The sequence below is a fragment of the Neophocaena asiaeorientalis genome, unplaced genomic scaffold, assembly GCF_003031525.2.
Source record: "Neophocaena asiaeorientalis asiaeorientalis breed wild unplaced genomic scaffold, Neophocaena_asiaeorientalis_V1.1 scaffold10, whole genome shotgun sequence".
Lineage (NCBI taxonomy): Eukaryota > Metazoa > Chordata > Mammalia > Artiodactyla > Phocoenidae > Neophocaena > Neophocaena asiaeorientalis.
The window spans coordinates 4,605,794-4,617,989 of record NW_020172817.1 but is presented as its reverse complement, the minus strand read 5'-3'; the positions used below and the strand labels follow the sequence as shown (position 1 = coordinate 4,617,989).

Sequence of the window (12,196 nt, the reverse complement as noted above, 5' to 3'; positions counted from 1 at the left end):
GTGGCTGTATCAGTTTACATTCCCACCAACAATGCAAGAGGGTTCCCTTTTTTCCACACCCTATCCAGCATTTATTGTTTGTAGATTTTTGATGATGGCCATTCTGACTGGTGTGAGGTGATACCTCATTGTAGTTTTGATTTGCATTTCTCTAATTAGTGATTTTGAGCATCCTTACATGGCAATCTGTATATCTTCTTTGGAGAAATGTCTATTTAGGTCTTCTGCCCATTTTTGGGTTGAGTTGTTTGTTTTTTTGATATTGAGCTGCATGAGCTGCTTGTAAATTTTGGAGATTAATCCTTTGTCAGTTGCTTCATTTGCAAATATTTTCTCCCATTCTGAGGGTTGTCTTTTGGTCTTGTTTATGGTTTCCTTTGCTGTGCAAAAGCTTTTAAGTTTCATTAGGTCCCATTTGTTTATTTTTGTTTTTATTTGCATTTCTCTAGGAGGTGGGTCAAAAAGGATCTTGCTGTGATTTATGTCATAGAGTGTTTTGCCTGTTTTCCTCTAAGAGTTTGATAGTGTCTGGCCTTACATTTAGGTCTTTAATCCAGTTTGAGTTTACTTTTGCATATGGTGTTAGGGAATGTTCTAATTTCATTTTTTTGCATGTAGCTGTCCAGTTTTCCCAGCACCACTTATTGAAGAGGCTGTCTTTTCTCCACTGTATATTCTTGCCTCCTTTATCAAAGATAAGCTGGCCATATGTGCGTGGGTTTATCTCTGGGCTTTCTATCCTGTTCCATTGATCGATATTTCTTTTTTTGTGCCAGTACCATACTGTCTTGATTAGTGTAGCTTTGTAGTATAGTCTGAAGCCCGGGAGCCTGATTCCTCCAGGTCCGTTTTTCCTTCTCAAGGTGCCTTTGGCTATTCGGGATCTTTTGTGTTTCCATACAGATTGTGAAATTTTTTGTTCTAGTTCTGTGAAAAATGCCATTGGTAGTTTGATAGCGATTGCACTGAATCTGTAGATTGCTTTGCGTAGTATAGTCATTTTCACAATGTTGTTTCTTCCAATCCAAGAACGTGGTATATCTCTCCATCTGGTGGTATCCACTTTAGTTTCTTTCCTCAGTGTCTTATAGTTTTCTGAATATAGGTCTTTTGTCTCCTTAGGTAGGTTTATTCCTATGGATTTTTTTCTTTTTGTTGCAATGATAAATGGGAGTATTTCCTTAATTTCTCTTTCTGATTTTTCATCATTAGTGTATAGGAATGGAAGAGATTGCTGTGCATTAATTTTGTATCCTGCTACTTTACCAGATTCTTTGATTAGCTCTAGTAGTTTTCTGGTAGCATCTTTAGGATTCTCTATGTATAGTATCATGTCATCTGCAAACAGTGACAGTTTTACTTCTTATTTGGTGATTTGGATTCCTGTTATTTCTTTTACTTCTCTGATTGATGTGGCTAAGACTTCCAAAACTGTGTTGAATAATAGTGGTGAGAGTGAACAACCTTGTCTTGTTCTTGATCTCAGAGGAAATGATTTCAGTTTTTCACCATTGAGAACAGTGTTGGCTGTGGGTTTGTCATATGTGGCCTTTAGTATGTTGAGGTAAGTTCCCTCTATGCCTACTTTCTGGAGGGTTTTTATCATAAATAGGTGTTGAATTTTGTCGAAAGCTTTTTCTGCATCTATTGAGAGGATCATATGGTGTTTCTCCTTCAGTTTGTTATTATGGTTTATCACATTGATTTGCGTATATTGAAGAATCCTTGCATTCCTGGGATAAAACCCACTTGATCATGGTGTATGATCCTTTTGATGTGCTGTTGAATTCTGTTTGCTAGTATTTTGTTGAGAATTTTTGCATCTGTGTTCATCAGTGATATTGGCCTGTAGTTTTCTTTCTTTGTGATATCTTTGTCTGGTTTTGGTATCAGGGTGATGGTGGCCTCATAGAATGAGTTTGGGAGTGTTTCTTCCTCTGCTATATTTTGGAAGAGTTTGAGAAGGATAGGTGTTAGCGCTTCTCTAAATGTTTGATAGAATTTGCCTGTGAATCCATCTGGTCTTGGGCTTTTGTTTGTTGGAAGATTTTTAATCACAGTCTCAATTTCAGTGCCTGTGGTTGGTCTGTTTTTATTTTCTATTTTCTTCCTGGTTCAGTCTCTGAAGGTTGTGCTTGTCTTAGGATTTGTCCATTTCTTCCAGGTTGTTCATTTTATTGGCATATAGTTGCTTGAAGTAATCTCTCCTGATCCTTTGTGTTTCTGCAGTGTCATTTGTTACTTCCCCTATTTCATTTCTACGTCTGTTGATGTGAGTCTCCTCCCTTTTTTTCTTCATGAGTCTGGTTAGTGGTTTATCAATTTTGTGTATCTTCTCAAAGAACCAGCTTTTAGATTTATTGATCTTTGCTATTGTTTCCTTCATTTCTTTTTCATTTATTTCTGATCTCATCTTTATGATTTCTTCCCTTCTGGTAACTTTGGGTTTTCTTTTTCTTCTTTCTCTAATTGCTTTGGGTGTAAGCGTGGGTTGTTTGTTTGAGATTTTTCTTGTTTCTTGAGGTAGGATTGTATTGCTATAAACTTTCCTCTTAGAACTGCTTTTGCTGCATCCCATAGGTTTTGGGTCATCGTGTTTTCATTGTCATTTGTTCCTAGGTATTTTTTGATTTCCTCGTTGATTTCTTCAGTGATCTCTTGGTTATTTAGTAGGGTATTGTTTAGCCTCCATGTGTTTGTATTTTTTACAGATTTTTTTCCCTGTAATTGATATCTAGTCTCATAGCGTTGTGGTTGGAAAAGATACTTGATACGATTTCAATTTTCTTAAATTTACCAAGGCTTGATTTGTGACCCAAGATATGATCTATCCTGGAGAATGTTCCATGAGCACTTGAGAAGAAAGTGTATTCTGTTGTTTTCAGATGGAATGTCCTATAAATACAAATTAAGTCTATCATGTTTAATGTATCATTTAAAGCTTGTGTTTCCTTATATATTTTCATTTTGGATGATCTGTCCATTGGTGAAAGTGGGTGTTAAAGTCCCATACTATGATTGTGTTCCTGTCGATATCCCCTTTTATGGCTATTAGCATTTGCCTTAGTATTGAGGTGCTCCTATGTTTGGTGCATAAATATTTACAATTATATCTTCTTCTTGGAGTGATCCCTTGATCATTATGTAGTGTCCTTCTTTGTCTCTTCTAATAGTCCTTATTTTAAAATCTGTTTTTTCTGATATGAGAATTGCCACTCCAGCTTTCTTTTGATTTCCATTTGCATGGAATATCTTTTCCCATCCCCTTACTTTCAGTCTGTATGTGTCCCTAGGTCTGAATTGCCTCACTTGTAGACAGCATATATACATGTCTTGTTTTTGTATCCATTCAGCCAGTCTGTGTCTTTTGCTTGGAGCATTTAATCCATTGACATTTAAGGTAGTTATCAATATGTATGTTCCTATGACCATTTTCTTAATTGTTTTGGGTTTGTTATTGTAGGTCTTTTCCTTCTCTTGTGTTTCCTGCCTAGAGAAGTTTCTTTAGCATTTGTTGTAAAGCTGGTTTGGTGGTGCTGAATTCTCTTAGCTTTTGCTTGTCTGAAAAGCTTTTGATTTCTCCATCAAATCTGAATGAGATCCTTGCTGGGTAGAGTAATCTTGGTTGTAGCTTTTTCTCTTTGAGCACATTTTCCTGCCAGTCGCTTCTGGCCTGCTGAGTTTCTGCTGATAAATCAGCTGATAACCTTATGGGGATTCCTTTGTGTGTTATTTTTTGTTTTTCCCTTGCTGCTTTTAATAATTTTTCTTTGTATTTAATTTTTGTTAGTCTGATTAATATGTGTCTTAGTGTGTTTTTCCTAGGATTTATCCTGTTTGGGATTCTCTGTGCTTCTTGGACTTGGGTGACTATTTCCTTTCCCATGTCAGGGAAGTTTTCAACTATAATCTCTTCAAATACTTTCTCAGACCCTTTCTTTTTCTCTTCTTCTTCTGGTACCCCTATAATTCGAATGTTGGTGCGTTTAGTGTTGTCGCATAGGTCTCTGAGACTGTCTTCAATTCTTCTCATTTTTTTCCCCTATATTCCGCTCTGTGGGAGTTATTTCCACTGTTTTATCTTCCAGGTCACTTATCTGTTATTCTGCCTCAGTTTTTCTGCTATTGATTCCTTCTAGAGAATTTTAAATTTCATTTATTGTGTTGTTCATCATTGTTTGTTTGCTCTTTAGTTCTTCTAGGTCCTTGTTAAACGTTTCTTGTATTTTCTCCATTCTGTTTCCAAGATTTGGATCATCTTTACTATCATTACTCTGAATTCTTTTTCAGGTAGATTGCCTATTTCCTCTTCATTCATTTGGTCTGTTGGGTTTTTACCTTGCTGCTTCATCTGCTGTGTATTTATCTGTCTTCTCATGTTGCTTAACTTACTGTGTTTGGGGTCTGGTTTTCGCAGGCTGCAGGTTCGTAGTTCCCGTTGTTTTTGGTGTCTGCCCGCAGTGGCTGAGGTTGGTTCAGTGGGCTGTGTAGGCTTCCTGGTGGAGGGGACTAGTGCCTGTGTTCTGGTGGATGAGGCTGGATCTTGTCTTTCTCGTGGGCAGGTTCACGTCTGGTGGTGTGTTTTGGGGTTTCTGTGACCTTATTATGATTTTAGGCAGCCTCTCTGCTAATGGGTGGGTTTGTTTTCCTGTGTTGCTATTTGTTTGGCATAGGGTGTCCAACACTGGAGCTTGCTGGTTGTTGAGTGGAGCTGGGTCTTGGCATTGAGATGGAGATCTCTGGGAGAGCTTTTGCCATTTGATATTATGTGGAGCCGGGAGGTCTCTGGTGCACCGATGTCCTGAACTCAGGTCTCCCACCTCAGAGACTCAGTCTTGACACCCGGCTGGAGCACCAAGACCCTGTCAGCCACAGGGCTGAGAAGAAAAGGGAGAAAGAAAGAAAGAAAGAAAGAAAAAACTAAAATAAAATAGAATAAAGATTTTAAGATAAAAATTTTAAAAATTATTAAAAATAAAAAAGTAAAAAAAAAGGCGGACAGGCAGAACCCTTGACAAATGGTAAAAGCAAAGCTATGCAGTCAGAATCACACCAAGAAGCGTACACATACACACTCACAAAAAGAGAAAAAGGAAAAGAAATTATATATCTTTTGGGAAGTCTGAGGTCTTCTGCCAGCATTCAGTAGGTGTTCTGTAGGAGCTGTTCCACATGTAGATGTATTTCTGATGTATTTGTGGGGAGGATGGTGATCTCTGTGTCTTACTCCTCCACCATCCTGAAGGTCTCTCTTATATTTTTGATCAAGGAGATTGACTCTGTTTTGAAAGGAATGAAAGATGTTGGGAAATAAAAAATACTGCAGTTGTTACTGGTCTTATCTCGGGGACAAGAGGTATTCCAAAAAAACTAGAGCCAATGATTTTTCCCTAAAATTACTGTCTGGTATTTAGAAGATTACTTCATAATGTCATTCCAGCATTTACAACAATACTGCTTCTCACTTTTTTGTTTTTTCAGTGTTTAAGTTTTTTACTCTCCGCACGTAATACAATTCTTCAGCTAAAACAGGAGTAATGAGACAAAATGGTTCTGAAAAGTACAATAGAAAAATATTGTCCACTGGTTTATTTTTCCAAATGAGTAATAGGCTATTTACAAATAAGTAGATCTCCAATGATGTATTTTAAAATGGCAAATCTATTACTGTTTGAAATCTAAATTAAAAAAAATTTACTGCTTCTCACTTTTAATAGTACCTTTCATTCCTTCTGATATTTTTATTATGTAGAAAGAAGTAAAGCCACTAGTTTGAAAAATTATGCAAGTTCTTATCAGGGCAAAGGGCCCAGTTGTGACATGCTGGCATGGTCCCTTTGTCTTTATATAAGCTCTTTGAGCCTCAGTATCTTTCACGATAAAGCTGGCGTGAGGAAATCTCCTAACAGGATCGTTGTGATGATCAGATCAGAACGTGGGTGTCAAGCACTTGATGCCATACCTAGCGTGTGTCAGCTGTGATGTAGTGTTGTTCCTATTTAATACCTGGGTTATTGGATTTATAAATAATTTAACATCTTTCTGGGCTTCGTAACTTAACAGTACACGTGGGTCAGTTTAAGTGTTCAGAATCAGCACTTAGTTTCATTACTGTTGAGAGGAATTGCTAATCATTCTAGGACATGGTAAAGACCCATGTTGGTAAAAGTGTGTTTTTAAAATGCCAGCATCTTCTGCTGAGTATGTTTTTGGCATTCTAAAAGTAAAGAATTTGGTTTTCTCTTGCTTGCTTGCTTTTTGCTTGCCTTTTCAGTTACGTCTGCTGACAAGGTAAATAATTAAGATGAGAAAATAATTGTTTCATGTTGTTGCTTGAATTTTGAGATCTTATTGCTGTACTTCTAGAAAGAGATGACCAGAGCTGTAAAACTAAATGAAGCATACACTTGGGAAAACAAAATTTTCTTTCTCTGTGTTCTTTTCTGAAAATCCGAATAGAAGTAATAAAATAAATAGAGTAGTTTCACCAGAAATGTTCAGTGATACCCAGCAGACTTCCTTAGGATTGTATACACGTTCATGAGAAGCGTTTCTGCCTTCCTGTCAAAGGCCAGTCACGTGGATTTGTGCTTAGTGTGTAATGTAATATTTCTAAAGTTCTTAAGCTAATTTAGTTCTATTTGAAACTTCTTGTGTGCCAATCTCTCCCTCTCTCTCTCTTTTTTGCTTTTGTGTGTGTGTGGCTTTGTGTGAGAGAGTGGGGAAGCTTGACCACAGGGGTCAGGTACTGCCCTTGAGAGGGGAAGGTGCCCTGGATCCCAGATTATATAAAGTAGCCGTCAGTGCAGAGTTTGAAGAACATTTCTGTCTTTTCCCTTTCATGAGTTAAAGCCCAGTTTGGTTGGGAGCAAAGAGACAGAGCTGAGAGTGACGGGGAGGGAAGGAGAGGGGACAGTGTGGAGGAGAGAGAGAGAGGGAGACAGAGAAAGGGAGAGAGAGAGGGCGTGAGGAGATGGGATTTTTTTTTTTTTTAAATATTTATTTATTTATTTGGTTGTACCGGGTCATAGTTGCAGCACTTGGGCTCCTTAGTTGTGGCCGAAGGGCTCCTTAGTTGTGGCCGGCAAGCTCCTTGCTTGTGGCATGAATGTGGGATTTAGTTCCCTGACCAGGGATCAAACCTGGGCCCCTTGCATCGGGAGCGCAGAGTCTTATCCACTGTGCCACCAGGGAAGTCCCCGGAGGTGGGAGTTTAAGGTGATGGAAGCACGTATACATGAAACCTTTTTTTCTGTCCAAACATGAAACTGAATAAAGGAGGGAACAAACACTGGAAGAAAGAGCCAGGGCCTTCTGTGATACCTTCCATGTGGTGTGCAAAACTCAGACTTCATCGCCGGTGTCCTGGGAGGGATGGCATTGCCACCTGTCTCAGGGGAGCCAGGGATGCTGGCCTTTCATGGGGTCCTGCCGGGCCAGGAGGGCTCTGGGCACAGCTTCGCGAGAGTGGGTGGGCAGGCTGCGATGCTGGGCGCCCAGTGGCCCATAGAGTCCTGTTTCCTCTTGTTTCTGTCTGAGCCTCTTCCACATGTTTGTTTCCAGGTGGCAGAGATAAGCGCGGGGGTCCCATCCTAACCTTCCCGGCCCGCAGCAATCATGACAGGATACGACAGGAGGACCTCCGGAGGCTCATTTCCTACCTGGCCTGTATCCCCAGGTGAGTCCCGCGTGGTCGTGGCTGGTCCCTGTCCCAGAGGTGCAGCGCTGCACACACTCCCCAGAAAACAGCCCACAGGAGCCTGGATTCTGATCAAAGTGCTGTCAAGTGAAAATTATGGTCTTTCTCCTTATTTTCCTTTTGTGACCCTCCTCGGTGCGGGGCTGAGAAGGGCAGTGTTCTGAGTGAGCAGGCTTGTGTGGTGGCGATGGGGGTGGCTTGGCCACCGGGCGGGGACCTTAGGTTGTGGTGCCCAAGGTGGAGGTAAAGCAGAGATGATCCTGATAACGGAGACCCGGCGGGCCGGAGGCTCACCAGTGGAGTGTGGTTTCCGAGAGGAACCTTCTGGCTCTGTGCTGCGCTTCAGTTCCTGGGAAGTATTCGGTTGATTTGTAGCGTGAACTTTGCAGGGCATTCAGAATCCCTACCAGCTAATGTCCTGGGACATGGAGTTTGGGAGCTCTCATTCAATCTGCAACCCGCTAGTGACAGCCAGGGGGATTTTCGGCATAGACGCCGAGGAACACGAGGAATAGGCAAGGCTTTATTTTCTGGAGAGCCCTGACGTGAGGAGCGGTTAACAGCAGTGGGCGAGTGTGTATACCTGCGGAGTCTAGCATCTTTGCTTCTGCTTTAGAAACATATTACTGAGGTTTTACCTACAGAGCGAGCTGACAGCTGGCAGAGGAAACCCTCCCCCGCCTCCCACATTAACATCTCCGTTTAATGGTTAAGATTAATTTTTGGAAAACAAAGTACTGCTCTGATATGATCCAAGCATACAGCCAGGCCTGGCATAAGAGGTGGCTGTGTGCCGGGGGTCGGAGCGGGACCCCCTGTGAGGAAGAGGTACTCTCACCCCAGAAGCGGGTGTGCTAAAGCAGGGCATGGCTGATGTGCGCCAGTGAAGAGGGATTTCCTAGGAGACTAAACGAGCACCTGAAAAAGGACACTCGGTCATAATATAGACTAACGAGTAGCCGTAAGGAACATGTTAACGCCGGGAAAGCATAAAAGATGGTCAACAGCAGCGTAGTGGATTCTAAAGTTTGAGGTGAGTGTAACAGATCGCCCACAGAGCAGGGCTTGTGACTCTCCCGCGACCTCTTTGGGTTGACACCAGCCAGGGAAACAGCACGGTCCTCTGGCAACCCATCCTCACGGTGGCTGAGGAAGGTCAGCTTTGGTGTCGATGGTCTGAGCTTCAGAGGGGGTTCTTGGGTTTTTCTGTAGGGTATCCTTTGTGGGAAAGCTATTACATCAAATCATCAGCAACATATTAATGGGCCCCTGCTTAAATATGTGGAAAAGTTTTCCCTTTCCTCTTACTCTGATATTTTCTTGGACTGTTGAACTGTTGAAATCACAGAGTTGGAAAGAGTTTTAGAAGTTATTTACTACTCACTGTCACTTATAAATAACAGCATAGTTTACAGCCACTACTTACTGAGCTCTTACTATGTGCCGTGTGCTGTGCTAATGATGAAAAAGAAACAGATACAGACGATGATGTGAAAAAACAAATCCCTGCCATCCAAAATGATGCTTGGTGTATAGTTCAGTGAAACACAAGTTGAATTTCACCCAGGTGATCTTTTAGAAAACATTTACACCGTTGGAATTCTGTATATAACTTTGGCAACTTGCTTTCTGGTTTTGAAATCCATATTGATTATAAATGTAAAAAAATTACTTTTCCTTTCATTGATATCATAAAGAAATCGATTCAGGTATATTTTGAATCAGCTGGATGACCCACTTTAAAAAAAAAAAACACAAAACTTTGTCCTGGGAATCGTGAGTGTAAACAAAACTAGAGAGAAGCGAACACCCATGGGCCCATCATCCAGCTCCAACGATTATTGGATTCTGCCAGTCTTGTCTACTTCCCCAAGAAAACATAGCAAATCCCAGATATTCTCTCATTTCTCTCATAAGTTCCTCAGTGTGTAGAGTGACCCTCCAAGCACCGAGCACCGTCAGTTCGTTTCATTGCCTGGCTTTGCTTTTGTATTTACAGTTTCAAGTGACAGGCAATGCCAGTTTCTTGTTCTTGGTTAATGAGCAAATGAGAGAGATGGGATTAATTTGTATGTAAACGATGCGTTTGCCAAATCATAGTGGAGGAAGGTTTCCCAGTGGTCCAAATAGAAGTGGCCACAAAAAGAGTCCTCTCCAGGTCCACCGCAGGTCCTACAGCGACTGACAGAGAATCTTAGTGCCGCCTTCAGGGAGCCTGCAGAGGTGGGAGAGCTCTGGTTTTAGCCAGACAGTGGGATCAGTGATCATGTCAGGAGATTAATGGTGTGTGAATTTTTGGGGACTTGTGGGTTGGCTTGTTCTTTATTTGAGTCTATAATTTGTTGTTACAGTTTCAGAGTGAAATACACAGTCCTGGGCAGTGGGAGGGGCAGGGGGAGGATGTCCTGTGGGACTCCTTTCTCTGTCCACCACTGTCAATGTTTTCTGTGACATGATGGTAGCCTCTGGCTGCCCCTCAGCCAGACAGTTTACAGGACTACACATTCCCGGATTTGGAGAAGTGTGCCATCCGGGAAAGCTTGGGGGTCAGAGTCAGACGGACTGACCTGGTTTACTTAATTTTACGGGGTTTCTGATCTACGAGATGAGATAGTAATCTGTACTTCTCGGATCACTGTATTAATAGTAAGATTATTTATGTACATGCCCAGCACAGTGTCTGACTCACGGTAGCTGTCTCAGAAGTGGTACAGTAATGTCCATCTTTCGTATTTGCTCTTTGACTTCCCTTCAGTTGATTTTCTTTTTGCCATGTGTTCTAGAACCAGATCATCTTGTCTGTTTTTTTTCTGCGTGGCCTCCTGTCTTTGCCTCTTAAAATGTGGCCCCCAGAGTTAAAACATAATGTGATCTGAGAGTGGCGACTAGTTCTGAGTACTGTTGTTTGGGTCACCTTCCCTCCCCTCTCCCTTCCTTAAAAAACAAACAATTAGAATAATAGATTGGTTTTCATATGATTAATTTGCAAGGGAACTTTTCCTTAAATGTGTAGGAGAAAAGTCACAGCGGAACTTCTTCGTGGTGTGATGGGGACTCCTGCACAGAAATGATAATTGCGTTAGTCTTGGTGCATCTCTAGGTGTTTATTGCTCTTTTGAATTATACTCATTATGTTCTAGAAAGTTTTGACTTCTTTGGAATGATTTATAGCAACTAAATGGATAAAGCACTCTGACTCTCTTTTGTCACCAATGAAATCATGTGAAACTTTTGAGTTGATTCATTCATGAACATTCATATAAAAAGGTACCTTCTTCATCTAGGAACTGAAGAAAGGAGAGTTTCTCTTTTTTAGAGACCTGAATTGAAAAAGGACCTTAGTTTCATCTACATTTAAAAAAATCTCACAGCTAAAATGAGGCTCTTCGGTAAAACTGCTGAAATACCTGGTTAACAAGTCACACTTTGCAGTGAGCAGTGCCTTGAAGGAAGAGCATGGCACGGAGCCCTTCAGCAGCAGCTGTGTTTGTTCATTAGACGCTCAGAAATAGAGCTGTGGCTTTGGTCATGTTTGCAAGTCGCCGCTTTCTTAATAACATGTGGCTTTTAACTTGATAAAGACAGATGGGTGCGAAGGATGTGCACTCCCAGCCCAGTTGGAGTGCTGCTTGCTTTACTTGGAAGTCACCGGTGGGAACAGTTGGATGGCGGAGGCAGGTGGCTGGTTAATCCTTCTGTAAGCGGTATAAGCTCAGGGCACCTTTTGCTTGTCTCTCTCCAGCTTGTTCCTCTTGTTGAGCCTGGAGTTATTCAGGATTCCTTCTAAGCCCCGTCAAGTGGAGGGGCCTTGTAGTTTTACGTACACACTGTGTAGAGCTATGTGAGGAGAAAGGCTGCCAGAGAATTTACCTCGATGGGGGACGACCGATGCTTAAAGCGCAGGACCAGACAGCAGCTCGTACAACAGCAGCACCTGTTGCCCGACAGCCTCCTGTCTTTGGTGAACGGCAGCAGAACATGAGAGTCTGGAGCAGAAGGTCCCAGCTGGGCAGCAGACATCCGACGTCCTGCTCAGGCAGGTCTAGCCCCAAGGCGCTGTGGAGCCCAGAAGTTCTTGCAGGATGGCAAGCTCCTTTAGAACCCCAGGAAGTTCAGAATGCTTAATTTCAGTGACTTGGGGGATTTTAGGAAGCATTTCTGGGAGTGCCCAGCTACCTCTAAGGATTTGTGAAGGTGACCCGAGACGCTCCCAGGATCGTGGCCCAGGACCTACTTGAGACAGGAGGAGTGATAGCATGAGGAGTGTTGAGCCCTGTTAACTGTTTTTCAGTTCATATTCATACAGGAGTTAATCCAATCACTCCTGCAGCTTTCCACACTGGAGTGATAAGCCGGTGTGTTGGATCAGTCTGTTTTCTCCTTAGGGCTTTCAGGACTGTGCTCCTAGGATTGCGGGCCGCCATCAACTCAGGTTCTGTCCCCATGGACTTTTTTGGAGTGTTTTGGGGAATATGCCTCTTATACTGATGAAGTTGT

General features: G+C 41.9%; 1 protein-coding gene across 1 annotated transcript in view; it reads left to right on the top strand.

Annotated features, from left to right (window-relative positions):
• The window catches only part of TRIO (trio Rho guanine nucleotide exchange factor), a 237,022-nt gene that overhangs the window by 9,178 nt on the left and 215,648 nt on the right, over nt 1-12,196 (top strand). The window contains 1 exon segment of the mRNA XM_024741724.1: nt 7,564-7,678. Coding sequence (XP_024597492.1) covers nt 7,564-7,678 — 115 coding nt within the window.